The sequence below is a fragment of the Rhipicephalus microplus genome, chromosome X (assembly GCF_043290135.1).
Source record: "Rhipicephalus microplus isolate Deutch F79 chromosome X, USDA_Rmic, whole genome shotgun sequence".
NCBI classification, from domain to species: domain Eukaryota; kingdom Metazoa; phylum Arthropoda; class Arachnida; order Ixodida; family Ixodidae; genus Rhipicephalus; species Rhipicephalus microplus.
In genome coordinates, this window is record NC_134710.1 from 66,096,000 (window position 1) to 66,114,341 (window position 18,342).

Below are 18,342 nucleotides of genomic sequence, written 5' to 3' on the forward strand. Positions count from 1 at the left end.
GTCACCTTCATTTAGTCTCCTTGTTTTGATGCTGAGACTCTTGGACCTGAGGAGTTCCTTGCAAAGCACACAGTTGATGTCACGGGTACCATTCAAGCAGTAAGTTGAAGATGAAGTGTTTGAATATTTTGTCAGATATTTCTCTTATCTGTGGCAAGCAAAAGCTGCCTGGAATGTCAGCAGCTGAGATATACTAGTGGCTGAACAATTTTTTCAAAAATTTTAATCCATACACTGCCCTAAAGTTGTAATTAATGCTGTGTTGAATCAAAGTGTAGTGAACACTTATCGTAAAAGATCAGCATGTAACAAAAATATGGCTCGCATGTCGATTCAAAATATGGCACACATGTCATGTAAGGCATGACTTAAATGCCAACTGATGGCGTGCTTGCAGCTACCTCAATTTTTTCGATATATTCCAAAAATATATTGCGTGACAAAACTGTGTGATGAATATAAATTTGAGATCCTTACATTCAAATTATGGTACACATGTCATGTATGGCATGACTTAGATGACAACTGATGGCGTGTTGCAGCCATTTCATTTCCTGGATATACACCAAAATTCATATTGAATGACATAACTGTGAGAGGAATATAAACAAAAGATCCTTACATTCAAAATCTTGCACGCATGACATGTATGGCATGACACACAAACCACGCTTATGGCATGCTTGCAGTCGTTTCATTTCCTCGATATATACCAAAATTGACATTGCTTGACATAACTGTGTGAGAAATGCAAATAAGATATGCTTACATTCAAATTATGGCACTCATGTTATGTACGGCATGGCTTATATGCAACGCTCGCGGCGTGCTTGCAGCAATTCTATTTCCTAGATATATACCAATAATTATATTGCAGGACATAACTGTGTCAATAATATAAATAGGAGATCGTTACATTCAAAATGTGGCACGCAAGTCATGCATGGCATGTCTTAATTGCCACGTTTATGGCATGCTTGCAGGCATTTCATTTCCCAGATATGTACCAAAATTGATATGCCATGACATGACTGTGTGAGGAATACAAATATAATATTCTTACATTCGAAATATTGCACGCATGTCATGTATGGCATTAAACTTGAGTGGAAAGACATCAAGATGATTGAACATTTTAACTTAGAAATTATGTTGCGCCGTCACTTTTACAGTGATTTTTTTTAATTTGACCATTCATTGGTATTTTGAATTAACGGGAAAGACATCTGAAAAAACAGTCATGGTTGAGCTATATCTTGCCTTCATTTTCAGAGTAAAACAATATTGATCTGACAATTCAGTCGTGTTTGAAACTCATGAAAGAGACGCCAAAATTATGAGAGAACTGTCATTTGCAAGTAACAAACTGCAGTTATTTTCACAGTGAAATGTTATGAATTTGGCGGTTTGCTTGTACATTGAGTTGACGGGAAAGCCATGAAAATGATGACAGAGCGCTGTCATTTGCAAATGATGGCCTTCAGTTATTTTTCACAGTCAAATGTGATTAATTTTACGGTTTGCTTGTATACTGAGTTGGCATGAAAGTCGTCAAAATGATGAGAGCGCTGTCATTTGCAAATGACAGCGTTTACTTATTTTCACGGTTAAATGTTATCAATTTGATGGTTGTCTTGTATTTTGAATTGACGGGCACAGGTTAAAATGATGAAACTGGGCCGTCATATCAAAAGGACGGCCTGTCGTTATTTTGACGGTCATAAGCTTGGAAATAGAGGTGCCAGTATATTTGCAGTCATTTTCACAGCAATTTTTTCGAGTGTATTGGACGTCTTACTTTCTTAAAAAAGAGAACGTAAACATGGGTTTCGGGAGCAGTAGATAAGCTGGAAGAAACAACAAGGGCCAAAGTTCACGGCTTACCTATTTTTCTCAAGCATTCCGAGTTCTCCTCTGTGTGCTTCAAGACCCCGCAAGGCCGTCTGCACAAGTAGGTGTTTGCTGCGTAGCGACACCACGGACCCGAGCTAGGGGGGGGGGGGGTAGGACTTCCTCCCACGCCTAGCCTTGCGTGGCTATGCTGTGTCCGGGAAAAAGGGGATCCTGGGGTTTGAGCCAACGCCGGTTGATTGGACCCCTTTGGCCCCGGATTCACGTAGACAGCACCCCTGGGCTGACCCACCAAAGGAAAATCAGCAGTCGCCTTTTCCTCTCTCTCTCCTCTGATCTTCGTCTTTTTCTCTCTTTCAATCTTTCCTGTCACCTCTTCAATTCTATGTACTTCTATCTTCCAAGCGGCAAGGGTTAACCTTTTGTATGTGCCTTCTCTTGGTCACATAATATTGGGTTATATTGGCTTTGTAGAGCTGGCGCTGGCACGTCTTTTTATAATTGTGTTGCTGCGTCCCCATGTGGAGCTCCATAATGGGCGGCTTGCATGGCTGCCAAATTTATATATACTTTATGGCTTTTTATCTATTCTCCAAACTGTCTGATCGGCCTCCCTATAAGAGAAGGCGCGCCGATAAAACAGAGAATGTCTTCCTGAAACCCAAAGAAATCTTCCTGCGCTTCCACGTTATTCACTGTAAAACACAAAATAACGAAAGACAAATCTCTCCATTTGTCGTATCTGAATGCCTTCCCAATACCCTTGGTACAGGTTATCAGGCTACACGCATGGCTAGCGGTGACCTTCTTTTCGAATTCTAAAGCAAGGCCCAGAGCAAAAATCTGTGAAAACTCACCTCTTTCGCAACCACACCTGTACCTGTCACACCACATTGTTCTCTGAACAGTTCCCGAGGAGTACTGCCTGATCAAGACCTAATCGACCTGCGTCTCTCATATTCATATGGTCGTTTTGGGACGTTAAACTCCACATATCTGTCAATCAACCTACTTGACCTGACAGAGTGAGCTTCTTGAGGGCTCGAACGAACAGCACGTAACACATGTTAAGAGAATTAAGATAAGCGTGGCAACAAAGAAACCCTGACAAAGCACCTTATTCGAACATTTTGTACAAGTGCACTTCCACAATATGTCCAAACAGGCTACTTAAAGTTAAATGTTCGACCCTACATTTCCAACCCCCGACGTTGTTTTAAGAGCCAGCGTTTCGGAAACGGCTCACAGAGCTGCCGCGGTAGTCAAACCTGTGCAAAGTGTAGTTCGCAAGAACACGCTACAGACAACTGTGAAGAAGAAACTCCCCACTGCGCAAACTGCGAGGGTGGAAATCCCGCTTACTCTTGCGCTTGCCCTGCATGAAAACACAAAAAAGAATACTTACACTCAAATAAATGAAAACACCTCGTTTACGGAGGCCCGCAAGTGTCTACCTTTGCAGGGTTCTTCGTGCGTGGAGGTGGCACTAAAGGGGACAGTGCCACCAAAATCTGTGGCGCCCACACGTACCACACAAAATGGACGGGTGGCAGCGCCATTCACCCCTTAAGCGGAAGTAGCACAGGCTCTTCCGCGAACAAAAGTCTTGCAGGCTTCCAGACCTGAAGCCCCCGGGTCTTCGTTTTTACAGATAGCCCTAAGATTTCCGTGTACGCACGCGTGAACCACGAGTGAGCATCCAGCACCTCGTTCGAGGTGATGGACACAACAGCAAGTCCAACGGTGTTTTCCACGCCAAAGGACATGCGCAGCTCTTTGGAGCACGCCAGAAAAAAAAAAAAAAAACATCAATACGGGGCCTGACAAGGGCTCCTGACCTCATGTAAAGCTTTGTTTAGTATACACAGCACTAATTTACACTTATAATGGATACACAAATTATACAATGGATTGTCAAAAGACTGCTTAGAAAACTCGAAGATATCCAGGAAGTCTTGCACTAACATTCAGCAAAAGTGCTGTGGGTACAAGAGACATAGCTAAATTCCAGGAACACCAATTTTCAACGTCGTTATGCCATATTCAGAAAAGACAGCAATGACGCTATAGCGCGAACTGGTGGTGGGGCTATTACAGTTGATTAGGGCGTAGCATATACACATCTACCACTACAAACATCCCTTGAGGCAGTGGATCGTCGAGCAGTTCTTTTGAACAAACTTGTTAACATCTGCTCTCTTTACATACCTCCACAGAACCGTCTCGAAAAACTTGAATTCCAATCCCTGATAGATCAACTACCGGAAGCTTATGTGGTTCTTGAGGACTTAAATGCACATAATAGCCTATGGGGTGACTCTCGCTGCGATGCACGAGGTCGCCTAATCAAACAGTTCTTCTTCGGGAGCGTGTCTGTTTAATAGGAAAGAGCCATCCTACTTTAGCCTCACAAACAAAACCTACTCATGCACAAATTTCAGCATTGTATCCCCATCGCTTGTACCCCTGATTCGATGGAAAGTCATCAGCAATCTTTTCGGAAGTGACCACTTTCCGATAATTCGAAGCACATCAATAGACAAAGGTAGACAAATAAAGGCAGATAGACAAAGTGGACTGGGAAAAGTTCAGAGAAGCTACTCGCTTGAGTTGGTCGGATATGTGAATTAGGTGCAGCTGCAGCTGTAGAATTTTTGACAGCACTTCTTATTGGTGCTGCAACAAAGTGTATCCCACCAACTAGACTGTCCACCAGGCGACACGTTCCTTGGCGGAACCGTGAGTGTCGAAATTCACGTGCAAAGCAAAATAAGGCATGGAGGCGGCTTCGGGACTTTCCGATAGAAAAGAATTTTACAAATTTTGAAAGCATAAAGTCTCGAGGCAAGAGGACGCGCCAACAGGTCAGAAAGAAAGATGGCACAACTACTTCAGGCATCAATTCATATACACAGGAGGCAAAAGTCTGGAACATTTTTAGCAGAATAGTAGGAAGACAAGTACATTTACTCTCTCTCGTAAACACACAAGGTGACAGCTTGGAAGATCAAGCAAACTTTCTTGGTGCACACTTCAAATGGGTTTCCAGCTCGTCAAAGAAAGAATTGAGAAGCAGAAACTAAAACAGAAATGTACAAAACACGAAGCATACAACAAAGCTTTAAGCTTAGCTGAGCTCCAAACATACCTAAACTCATGCAGTTATTCTGCCCCAGGTTCTGATCGAGTGGTGTAGAGTATGTTGGAAAACCTACAAACTGACACGCAAAAAACCTAACTGTGCTTGTACAATGCTATCTCATTTTCTGGTATTATCCCTACTTCCTCGAAAGAGGCTATTATTATTGCCATTTGAAAAGAGGGCAAGGACCCTTCTTCAGTTTCGAGTTATAGGCCTATTATACTTTAAACTGTTTGTGCAAACTTTAAAAAAATGATAAACAGCCGACTTGTACCTTTCCTTGAAACAAACAATTAGCTCGACCCACTTCAGTGCGGGTTTCGAGAGGATAGATCCACCACCGACCACCTTGTTCGTATAGATCTTCAGATCAGAGACGCATTCGTCCATAGACAATGTTTTCTCTCTGTGTTCCTCGATATCGAAAAGGCTTACAATACAACATGGTGATTTCGAATATTGAGAGACGTGTCCCTCATTGGCATACGTGGCAGAATGTAACCGAAAGTTACTTGTTAAAACGGAAATTTTGTGTCCAAGTGGGCAGCGTTCTTTTCCAACCATTTGTCTAAGAAACAGGAGTGCCGCAAGCTGGTGTACTTAGCTGCCCACTTTTGGTTATCAAAATGAATTTTTTTCTCTTGTCTATCTTTTGAAATATATTTTACTGCACATATGTCAACGACATTCAGCTTAGTTTTCAGTCTTGTAATCTGGCCATGTGTGAGCGGCAGGTTCAGCTTGGTCGGAACAAAGTCTCAAATTGGGCAGAAGAAAACGGCTTCCGATTGGATGCACAGAAAAACACATGTGTCTTGTTCTCCAGGAAGAGAGGCACCCATTCCAAAACCGATATAAAGTTAGTAGTCTTAACCACTAACACTAAAGAAGGCAATGTACTACGCCCTCTTTCACTCAAAACTTAGCTATTGTGCATTAATATGGGGAACAACAACTGCAAAAAATTACAACAACCTAATAAAACTGCAAAAAAGGCAATGCGAATTTTCGAAAACTATCACGGTAGACCACAAGATTTACCCACACACAATCTTTTTAAGAAACACTCGTTAATCAAAGCAAATGAAATCTACTATTATAAATTACTTTTGTATATAAAAAGCACAGGCTTCATGTTAGTAGCCTGCCCTTTTCTCCCCCTCGATATCAATTACGCCACCAAACGAGAAATCCACCACTTATGCGAACTATCTACGGGCGTCAGGACCTTGAGTATCAAGTACCCCGGCTATTGAACATTGTTGAACATCATATAGATTTTCATGCACCCCGCTTAAAAAATTTATAAAGAACTTTCTGTTACATTCCACGATAACCTATCAATAAAATATATCTGTCTAATTTTCTACGTGTACCGCATATACAGTTTGTGCTACAATTTGAAAGTTCACAATTTAATGCGTATAGGTATATAATCTTGGAGTGTCTGTATGATATGTCTGTTTTCATGAAGAGTTTTCATGTATGATGTCTATCTGTAATGCTTTATTTGCAGTGAGAATAAAGTACATCCATGTTTTGATTTTTTTGGTTGCTCTATTGTTTGTATACTTGCATCGCATGCAAACATGTACACGCATGCCGAATGCGCATGGAGTAGGAGCCTCTGTCAGGCAATACGGCCTTTAGCTCTTACTCCTCTTTCTGTATTAGAAATAAATAAACTTCAATTCAAATTCAAAATTCAAAAAATATTCAACTGCATGGGCAACGTCTTTCTGTTAATTGAACACTAACTCTTAGGCATAATCTTGGATGCCAAGTTTCATACCACACATCAAGTATCCAAAAAGCAAGTGCATAAAAGCCATGAATGTTCAAAAAGTGTTGTCACGCACTACGTGGGGAAATGACAAGAAGTCTCTGATCAATTTGTATACAAGCGTTATACGTAGTCGTCTACACTATTGGGCAATAGCATATCAGCCTGCGACACCTACTGCACAATGCAATCCTATTACAATGCATTAGCAGCTGAGCAAGAGCAAACATTTTCGTACATCGTTTCAGGCAAACGTAAAAACAATTACACTTGCGCTGACATGACACGGCAAACCACATTTGAAGAAGGTGCCTGAGGTACGCACACATAGAAACACGACGTGGCTAGTAGACGACGCAAGGACCAATCCCCACTCACCTTTTCGGCCAGTTGCCGCTAAGTCACGACTCTGCTCGATCTCGCGGAAACGTCTCCATTGCTTGCTCCGTCACTTAAGTCGTTCTCTACGTCGCACCCAAGCGTGCGCGCCATTGGGAGCGCCGTTAGTGACGTCCTTCATTCCTTCGAAGCTGTGCCACCAAGTCTGCGCGCAGAAGTTTCCACAGAGTGGCTTTGTAAGAGAAAGATAAAAAAGTGCAGTGCCGTCACTTGTGAAAGTTACCTCAACAGCGCTGCGCAGGCATATGGAGTGGGAAAGAAAAGAATGTAGGTGTGAAGGGAAAGATGTAAAATGAGGTAATTTGGCCCGCGCTTTGCACGCGCACGTGTCCTCTCAGCAAAAAAAAAAAGTTGTAAAGCAGGTCGACGGACAAATGAGGGATGTAAACAAACAGCACGTGGCGGGCTCAGTGGGGCATGTGGTTTGACATCACAGGTAGGTTGAACTTACAACTTCCTCAGGAATAGAGCATGGATGGTACGAACGCACGAAGACAGCTTTGGGAAAACAGCGCCGAGAGCTGATTCGTGAGAAAATTAATTATCGCTTGGCCGATGCAGCATTCCGGGTGCAAGAGCAGGCCCACGGGTGAAATGCAAGCAGCAGCTGTGCACCGACGATCCGTCAGCCTTTCGAGATGAATGAAGGCGGCAACGGTGCGCCGAGGATGCGGCGTTGTAGGCAGAACAGCGTCAACGAGACCATAATAACAGAAACGCGTATGCCGGGGCTACCGAGACCAACGCCTGCTTTCGGCAGAATTTTTTGAAGCGGCTTCGGCTGTCCCGTCTGCGACCGCATTTGGTCGCAAGCTTCGGCTTCACTGTTTCACTACGGGGGGCTTCGGCTGACTCTCGGTAATATAACTTCCTTCAATAAAATAGTAAACCTGTTTTTCTCGTTAACAACCGCATAAAATGGCATAGCATATTAGTACGGGTGTGCGCGCACAGAAACATTTTGCAATGCGTGTGTGTCTGTGTGCGTGTTTCAAGGGAGGAAATATCCTCCAACCCATGAGGGAACATGGTTCTGAGCCATACTGTCTCATGGGCTAGAAAAATTGTCATTTGTCCTTAAGAACTCAATCTCTCCCTCTTCATAAAGTAGTAATTTTAGACTGGTTTGCTTGATCATTCTTTCATTTCTGCGAAATAAGTTACGTTCATTGTGTGATTCGGCCCTATGAGGCAAGCGAAAAAAAAAAACTGACATATTGAGGCCTCGGGAGACGCGCATATTCTCAAGCTCATAAAAGAGCACTACCGAGCGCTGCAGAAAATATAATCGGGGGACCAAACTATTCGTAGATAGTGAGATGGAATCATCAAGTTTTGAACTAATAAATGAGCGGACTCGTCTTTATCACCATCTGTTTCTCCTCCCTTGGGTCTGAAAAAAAAAAACAGGGAAGTATTCGCGTCTCAAGGGGGTGGAGGAGTTCATCGCAACGCTTCCCGCCCCCACTACTAAGTCAATATGCGCACCACATTTTGCCTCCTCCTTATTTTAGGTGACCAAAAAAAATGCGTTCTTCTGCCGTGCGCACACCTGGTCTAAAGCGCAAAAATATTAGACACAAATAGCAGCGCTCTAGTGCACTGCCGTTTCCACACCGCATGCCAAACTACATCTTTGAAAACTTTTCTTCTATTGTTAAACGAGACCAATACGCTAGCATTGCAGTATACATGCGCGTTCGCTAACGTGCGTGACTGAGCAGGGCCACTGGTGCGCCAACTTCTGTGCTTGTCGTAGGGCACATATTAGTGTATTCGCTAATGTCGCGCCTGCTTTACTTCCTTGCCCTTCTTTCCTGCTCCTATAATACACTTATCCATCTGAACAGATATACAGTGGCGAGCATAGGCGTGCGCACAGACGTGGGGACAGGGGGTGGGGGGCGCAAAGTGGGCTTCAAGACTGTCGGGAACTTAGATTTCTCGAAACACTGTCGTAATGCTGGAGCCTTACTGCTACATATTCTGTATCGTACGTTTAGCTACCGTTCTTCCCTCGGGTAGGAAACACTGCACAGATAGTGGCTGTTACCTGCGCAGTTTGCTAACCTGAAGGATACCTATTTGACTTTATAGACACAACGATTGTTTAATGTACAGTAAGCGCTGAACTGTAAGATAGTGACAGACATCGAGTAGTGGGTGCAGCTGGGCAGAGAGCACCATTATACGTGGCATGCGACAAACTAATAGGTCATGGTGGAATGCCGAATAAATAAAAAAATCTAAACATATGTGTAAAAAACCAAGTATTCATCTAAAGTGTTTTGTTGTTTCTGAGATGTCTTAGAATTACGAGATGGACGGCCCTGCGAAAAACTAACCAAACATACTCAGTTAATAAAAAAAGATGAGACGGGGGAGGGGGGCGAAGCGACAAAGTACCGACAACGTCTCGACCAAACCTGAAAAGGCAGTTTCCCTTGACCGCCACTGGCTCTCGGTGTCGGAAGAGTAGCGTTACGCAACGGAACCCCAGGCAAACTTCGGTTTGTGCAATAGTGAGCTAGGGAAAACGGAGCAGAGATCGTATAAACCTCGTTGCATTGTGCTTGTAATCTGCCTCAGTTCTAAAACGTACACACTCGTAGAAGTCATAGCTAACTAGCATTGCAACAATTACACGCCAGAAACACTAGAGGTTCCCGCTTGCCAGCGTGTTTTATAGCCCCCACAACACCACCCCGCTAACACACACAGAAGGAGTGCCACAGTCATTTTATTTTCAGAGTTATTTAAAAAGATTAAAACGGCACTCTGTAGCCCGTAGTACCACGCACAGCTGAGTGACTGATGACAAAAAGATACGGTGTCCATCACTTGTGTTGTTTGTCCGTGTGTTCGGAAGAGATTATCTCGCAGCGTCGCACCTTCTCAGTCTGGAAGCGCACCTCGCGACTGCCCCTCCACGGCATGGGGCGCGACGGCGGCTGAGAAGACGAGTCGCCCTCGTCGCGCCGCCACTCAGATGAGCCGCCAAAGCAGCTCAGTATAGAGGAGGCCAACTTGCTCTTGTTCATCTTTGCGGCCTTTCCCTCCTTCTCCTTGCTGTTCAGGAACCGACGCGACGAGCCCTTGGACTTGCGAGCCGCCGGCGTCGGCGCTGCGTCGATGGTGGTCACTTCCTCCTCCGTCGTCGCGGACGACGGAGGCGACAATTTTCGCGTCGGCTTCCTCAAGGGCCTCGCCACGGCCGACGACTCCGACGGGGCTTCGGTTAGGTACGCCGGCACGTTGGGAACCAAAGGCTCCGTGAGCGTGAAGGAAACGTCGTCATCGCCCTCTGCTCCGCGGCCTTTTGACGTTGCAGCCTGAGGCGTGTTGAGTACCGGGTGGTCCTGCTGCTGACACGATGTGGTCGAGCGACGTTCCCGACCTCGATGCGTCGCCACCGTCGTGACGGGTCGCATGAGAACCGTGCGAAGTTGCTCTTCTGCCTCTTCTTCGTGGTAATCCGCAGTGGCGCTTTCAAAATTATCGTCACTGGCGTCTTCGTCTTGAGATCTGTGAAGAGGGCGTGGAAAATAAGATTTATCTCTCGGAATACTCTGCAACATTCATTCATACATTCATTCAATCATTCTTTCATTCATTCGTTCATTCATTCATTACTACGCCATTTTCACGATATGAGCTTCATTACTCAAACAGAGAATGAGAGTCCAATGAGGTCATTCTTCCATTTTTACTTGATCGTGACGCAACACAATTAAATCGACACTCTCGGTGCATTTTTAGCATCGCCGTCGGCGCCTCCGTCATGTCCCGCATAAATTCCAAATCGATAACATCGCCGGGCGAGCTGTATATTTTCTATTGGCGAATCAAAGCGCGCCAGCGCAGAGCACGACCGCTTATCAGTGGAGAGGAAGCGTGCTGGCCGTCTTTCGTCGCGCGAAATGCCCCGGGGCTGATGGGCGACTGCTTGGCTATTTTGTTAATTTTTATTTGTACTCTGGTTAAGACCTGCTAATCTTACCCGCCTGATACAAATGTGGGATCAGCCTCGAATTGTGACCGTCTTCATCATCATCATCATCCGCACTTTGCCCATTCGGGCGCATTCGCGCGCGCTCGTCTCTACAGGTATCAGCAGACGGCTCTTTTTACCCGCTGGTCTGTCCCACCGCTATGTTTAGGATAAAGTGATCGACAGCAAGAAGTTAGTATCGATTGCTGCCGTGGTCGTGTAGTCTTACGTCGTAGTTTTATAGTTACGCTACATAGTATACTACAGGACGTGGCTCACAAATGCGTATAACATTCCAGTTTGTTGGTGTCGCACGTGGCGGAACTGTGACTTCTTTATTTAACAATCATGGTTTATATTTAGTACCCATTTAAACAGAATGGATGCAGATGCATGGCAAGAAAGAAGAATTACCCAGGTGCACAGTTTAAGCGCCTCCTGAGGAGACTTTCGAGGTGATCGGGGCTGTTGATGAGAAGCCTTTTATATAGACTGTCCAAGTCTTCAGCCGAGACCTACGCAAGACGACAGATGGAGAGTAAGGAAGTGGACTAGGTCAGTTTGTGCAACACGAGGTTCATGATAAATATGATAGGACACATACCGTGCGACTGTTTCTAACGTTTTTCCGTGCACTCACCCGAAAAAGCTCCTCGTAGTTTTCGATCAGCTGGCGCACCACAAGGATGACTTCGCCGTGCTCCTCAGCCCTCTCATGGTTCTCCACGATGAACTTCTCCTTCTCACAATTCTCGCTCAAGCGCAAAATGTTGGGCCCCAACATGGTGGCCAGGTTGTGGGCGTCCATCTTGTTTCCTGGGAGCTGCGCACACAAACGCGCGTGTCAATGCACGCGCACCAGCATCATATGGGACGACAGTAAGTAACCGTCTGTCTAGTTGGCAGCAACTACCGACTGTTTCACAAATGGGTTTGAGTGCCACCATACTTGGACAACGAAACGAACATTCTTACGACAGAACGCATACGCATGAAAACAATTGTGTGGGTGAATGCGATGTTTCATGACTTCAATGATTCACGTCGTAACACACAACATACAAACAAACAAACATCAGCTTTACAGCCCAAAACGGTGGTGCCCTGCCAATCCCATCTATATAATTTCAGTCCTACTCACTGTGTCTGCCTCGGCCTCTGACGTCACTCTCTTGTGACCGGCGTGTTTCGCTGAACAGATGTGCCTGTACGCTTGCTCTCGTCGCTCGACAGACAAAGATTGGCAAGCCCGACGAACGTTTTCGTGGCATGCTGCACCGCCTTTTTTTGCGTCCGTAAACTGCAGCGTGAATATGTGATATGTTTTGTGCAGTCGATATTCGCAATCTCTATGGCTGGAAATCCGAACTGTTGGCCGATGGTGCGTGGCGAATTGTCGCGGCAAATGAACCGAAGTTACGAGTGTTCTCGTTTTCTACAGACCACACAGATCGCGCGGCTCGTTTTATAACCTTCCAATACAATTTGCGCACAAGTGTTACTACTATAAAATCATCACTGTATCTCACCACTCTGGATCTTGGACGAAAAATAGCACGCCTTTGTTTATTTCACAAACCGTATTTCAATTATTCTTACTTACATGGCTCCCTGCTTCTCCAACCAATTCGAACTTCGCACCATCTCTTCAATTCCTTTCGTGTCCAAAATTTAAAATGTTCAACCAATGCTTTTGACAAATCTTTCCATCCGTTAACGATTGAGGATTGGAATCGGCTTCCAAATGCAATGGCCAACGAACGTAATACTCTGAAGTTTAAAACCTTACTCGAAACTCACTTTACAACCGCACCGTCGTAATTTCTGTGTAGCCAGTAGCCTTTCTCTCATTTTTATGCCACTTTGAATCATGGTATTAGTTGTATAACGAGTTCTGTTTTTATGATTAGCCTGTAATTCCCATTCTCGAATTGTAACCTACTTTATGTTCTTGGTCGGTAATTGCCTTTGAGTATCCTTGTTCAACCCCCTCCCCCCAAATGTAATGCCCCGTCAGGGGCTGTGACAGGTTCAGTAAATAAAGCCAGTCGAGCTAGCTGTGAAACGTTATTCTCTCACGAGAAAAGGAAGTGAGCGTTTGATTTGCAAAAAAAAATTGTACTTTCACAAACACACAAAAAAACCACAAAAAGGAAAATACTAAGATCAGAAAAATGTTAACTAATTAGCACTGTCAGTTTCGTTAGCGAGCGGAAACCTCTAAGAGTCTAAACAGTCCTTTTCGTTAAAGTCCTCGTGTTTGAGTCCGGACGCGAAAGAAGACGGATACGGCTCACCAGCGGTTCACGCCCTTCAATAGTCCATTGGGGAAGTTGCCGTGGTGAGAGTGCATAAGCTCGGGCCCGTAGCCCGACGGCTTGCTCCCGCTCCCGGTAGACGTCATCTGCTGCGCTGTCTTCCGCTCGAACATCAGACCAAGGTCTTGCCAAGGATTCGCCAATAGCCGCTGCGGTTGAATGGTCACCAGGACCCCGTGGAAACAGTCGCCAGCTAGGTGGATGCCCTGACGCCCAGGAGGTACTCGCACCCGACGAGGTCGCACGCCGCACCCTAGCCTTCTTCTTCCAAGCACGAGCCCGAATCTCTTCTTCCTCGTTCTTCGATGCCCTGGCTCTGGATTTTTCTCCCATTCCCTTGAATTTTCTTCTTTTTCCAATCGCCAGTGTTCGCCGCACTGGCGCAATACGCCATCTTGCACACATTGTCAGTAGTTCATCTTACGCGCCAAATTTGAAAGTCACTTGACTCGCGCACTTCACTCACAACAAGAGTCCCCCCTTTGAAAAGTTTCTTTTGCGAAGAAAAATAAACTGCAGTTCAGTGCGCGAGAAGTCACCACGCGTCGTCCATTCACAAGATGTCCTTAACAAACAAACAACTTGAAGTAGTCGCTTGTCTCGAGAAAATGTAAAAATTCACAACCGGCTCATATAATCTGCGCCGACATTTTCAGAGCCTCTAATGTGCTCGACTCGGAATGAATATTCTTGTAACGCGAGGCTCCACCGTAATACCCTACTGTTCAGGTGTTTTGCCCTTAAGAGATACTGCAGTGGTTGGTGATCGGTCTGTACGACAAATGACGTTCCGTACAGAAAAACATGATACTTTTCTATCGCCCAGACCAACGCTAAGCATTCCCTCTCGATTGCTGAGTATCTCTTTTCGCGAGGCTGAAGTTGACGACTGGCATATGACACAGGGTGGAGGATGCCATCATGCTCTTGCATAAGGATAGCGCCTATACAAGAATCAGAGGCGTCAGACCGAAGCACGAATTCTCTTTTCAGATCGGGTGCTTTGACGATTGGCCCAGAAGACAAAGCCTTTTTGAGTGATTCAAACGCTTCTTCTCTATCCGTGGTCCACGTAATCTTGTTTTACCTGGGATCTCCGAGAATACGTCTTCGTAGGTACTTAAGATGTCCCGTATCTCCACCCGCTGTCGCTCCCCGATTTCATCTCGAAGCTTTATGGAGTCAATACCGCAGCTACCCCGTACTTTGAAAGTTGGTAGTGGTTTCTCAGACTCCTCTTCCTCCAGAACGACAAAAGATGATGTCTGAGGAAGCTGTTCTTCACGGCGTTCTTCATACTTTTTCAGCATGTTTATGTGGAAAAGTTTTTTGCTGTGTCCAAGGTCCAGCCAGTAGTCATAGTCGTTTTTCTTTTCTATGACTGGAAACGGCCCTTTCCAATGCATCAATAACTTGTTGTTGCTTGTGGGAAGCAAGATCAATGCACGGTCACCAGCTTTCAGGTCCCGTTGCTTGCTGTGGCGGTCGTAATACCTTTTCTGCGACACCTGTGCTCGGCTCAGGTTTTGTCGTACCAGCTCTAGTGTCTTCTCAATTCGCTCTCTTAAATCCAGGACATATCCGTACGTCGTCTTAAGTTCTTCGTTCTCCTGATCATGAGTCCATAGCTCTTTCAGGATGCTCAGAGGTCCTCGAATATGTCGGCCATAAATAAGTTCAAATGGTGAGAACCCGGAGCTTGCTTGTGGGGCTTCACGATAAGCAAACAAAAGAGGTGCTAGCAAGCGATCCCAACATTTAGGCTGTTCTTGAACCATTTTGCGGAGCATTTGCTTGAGTGTTCCATTAAACCTCTCTACCATCCCGTTGCACATAGGATGGTATGGAGTGCAGCTAAGATGCTTGACTGCCAGTAGTTCATTCACCTCCTTCATTAGATCTGAGGTAAAGCACGATGCCTGATCAGCCAAGACTTCTCGTGGAAAACCAATGCGAGAAAACATCTCACAAAGTCCCTCGGCCACTGTAGCTGAGTCAATTGCTGTCAAAGGCACTGCATCAGGGTAGCGAGTGGCGAAATCCACAAGAGTCAAAATATACCGATGGCCTTTTGCCGAGGCTGGAGTTATCGGTCCAATGATGTCGACCGCCACACGTTCAAAAGGGGTGTCGATCAACGGCATACGCCCTAGAGGCACCTTGCCCACCTTGCCTTTCGGTAAAGTCCTTTGACAGGCGTCACATGATCGGACATATCTGCGGATATCTTCTTGTACCCCGGGCCAGTAGAAGGCGTCCAGAACTCGATCTATTGTTTTTTTTACACCCTGATGACCTGACATGACATTTTCATGAGCCAAACGTAACACTTGGCCTCTCAGGGACTTCGGGACTATGGCTTGTTCGATGATCTTACCAGGGGACAGGAAGTATTGTCGGTAAAGAATACCATTCTTGGCTACGAAAGAAAAAGATGTCGAGCCCTTTCTAACAAACTTCTTACCCACTCTGGCTCTGCAGATGTCAAGCGTCTGGTCTTTTTCTTGTTCTTCGCGAAACATTTTGCGAGACATCTGGCCAGGGAGCCCAACAGAGATGGCCCTTCGCGAACTATTGAGACGTGCGGCACCAACCAGTTGAGAATTTGGGTGGTTACCTTCGTCCGCAGAATGAACTTTTTTCTCAATGAATTGATCTTGAGAAAGTTTCCGCGAAACGTCGGGGTCATTGGCGTCACGGGCCCCCGGTACGTTCCCAACTATGACGTCATACAGTGGCGACGGCATACACTTGACGATGGCCATGCCGGAAAAGTATGGAGATCTGATACGTATCTCCGCCTCAGGGGTTACGATGGTGCTGCCATCAGCCAACCACAACGTCGCGGTAGTGCCAGTTAGTGCTTCACCAGGTACTAATGACCGGCGTACTACCAACGTGTTGCTTCCGGTGTCCCTTAGGACTCGAACAATCTGTCCATTCACTTCCCCTGGTAACACTGGCATGGGACGTTTCTTACATTGCGCTTGCGTCTTCACCGTGCCCATAACATTGTCGTCTCGGTCCGAGTCGTCGCCATCAATCATGGATTGTTGTGGACCGGTCTCTTCTTTGGGTAGCATTAAACAAGATGTAGTTGATTTCGAAGTGCCAGTCATTTTCTGACAGCCCTTCACATCATGCCCCCACTTACGGCAGTTTGTACAAAATACTTGTTTAGGTTTACTTCGACAGTCAGAAGCCTTGTGCCCCTTACGGCCACAAACAAAACATTGCATCTCTGCTCTTGGGCTTGAAATCAATTTAGCCTTCCCAGTTGTGTCCTCACTCTTATTCTGAACTATTAATAAGTTCTTCAATCTCTTTGCCTCTATATATATATCAGCTGCCTCTGCCATGGCTTCCAGAGTCTTGCAGTTCTTCTCCCGTAAGAAGAGCGCCAGCTGACTACTGCAGTTCGCCATGAATTGTTCGGCTACAATCAAGTCACGGACTGAATCGAAATTCCTCTCTGTCTGAGACATTTCTATCCACCTGTCAAAGAAACTTTGGAGTCTCGTGGCATACTGTTTTCCAGTTTCGCCGTCTTCAGGCTTGCTTTTCCGGAATTTCTCACGGTAGCCATCAGCCGTGAAGCGAAAACGCTGGAGCAGTGCCAATTTGACTTCGTCGTATGACAGGGAATCGTTCGGTGACAACCGTCCAAATACCTTCAGAGCCTCTCCGCCAAGGCACAAACTAAGAGCCGTGGCCCACTTTTCCCGTGGCCAATCTTGACCTGTCGCCACTCTCTCAAACCTTTTCAGGTAGGCGTCAAGGTCGTCTCTGTCCTCGTTGAAAACGGGTATAAAGTTATGCGGGTTCACTACCATAGGCGCGTTCCTTTGGTTGCCCGTGTCAGCCACCATAGGCTGACCGACACCGGCCTCAGCTACTCTCAGGCGCAGTTGCAGCGTCCTCTCTTCTACTTCCAAGTGTCGCTGGCTTGCTTCTCGGGTTTGGTTCTCCGTTTTTGCTACTTCAAGACGTAGCTGTAAATTGCGGCCTTCCAGCTCCAACTGTTCTTTCTTCGCGTCTCTCTCCGCGGCTCGTTCATCGCGCTCACGCGCTTCTCGTGCGTCAAACCAAGCCTGCAATTCTGCTCCCTCCAACCCCATGCGTTCTGCCAGCGCCATCAACTCTCGCGAGCCCATTTTACTTTTTCAGTTAGCCTTACTCAAATCTACTTTTTAGTGGCAAACACTCACGTCCTGTCGTAGCGGACGCCAATTTGTGACAGGTTCAGTAAATAAAGCCAGTCGAGCTAGCTGTGAAACGTTATTCTCTCACGAGAAAAGGAAGTGAGCGTTTGATTTGCAAAAAAAATTGTACTTTCACAAACACACAAAAAAACCACAAAAAGGAAAATACTAAGATCAGAAAAATGTTAACTAATTAGCACTGTCAGTTTCGTTAGCGAGCGGAAACCTCTAAGAGTCTAAACAGTCCTTTTCGTTAAAGTCCTCGTGTTTGAGTCCGGACGCGAAAGAAGACGGATACGGCTCACCAGCGGTTCACGCCCTTCAATAGTCCATTGGGGAAGTTGCCGTGGTGAGAGTGCATAAGCTCGGGCCCGTAGCCCGACGGCTTGCTCCCGCTCCCGGTAGACGTCATCTGCTGCGCTGTCTTCCGCTCGAACATCAGACCAAGGTCTTGCCAAGGATTCGCCAATAGCCGCTGCGGTTGAATGGTCACCAGGACCCCGTGGAAACAGTCGCCAGCTAGGTGGATGCCCTGACGCCCAGGAGGTACTCGCACCCGACGAGGTCGCACGCCGCACCCTAGCCTTCTTCTTCCAAGCACGAGCCCGAATCTCTTCTTCCTCGTTCTTCGATGCCCTGGCTCTGGATTTTTCTCC

General features: G+C 46.0%; 1 protein-coding gene across 1 annotated transcript in view; it reads right to left on the bottom strand.

Moving 5' to 3' along the window:
• Positions 1 to 9,932: 9,932 nt before the first annotated feature.
• The window catches only part of LOC142761777 (rho GTPase-activating protein 6-like), a 53,643-nt gene continuing 45,233 nt past the window's right edge, over positions 9,933 to 18,342 (bottom strand). Inside the window, exons 9-11 of the mRNA XM_075876356.1 lie at positions 11,807 to 11,989; positions 11,581 to 11,681; positions 9,933 to 10,700 (exon numbers count right to left, since the gene is read on the bottom strand). Of these exons, the coding sequence (XP_075732471.1) occupies positions 10,013 to 10,700; positions 11,581 to 11,681; positions 11,807 to 11,989 (972 nt within the window). The 3' untranslated portion in view covers positions 9,933 to 10,012. The remainder of the gene's footprint in view (positions 10,701 to 11,580; positions 11,682 to 11,806; positions 11,990 to 18,342) is intronic.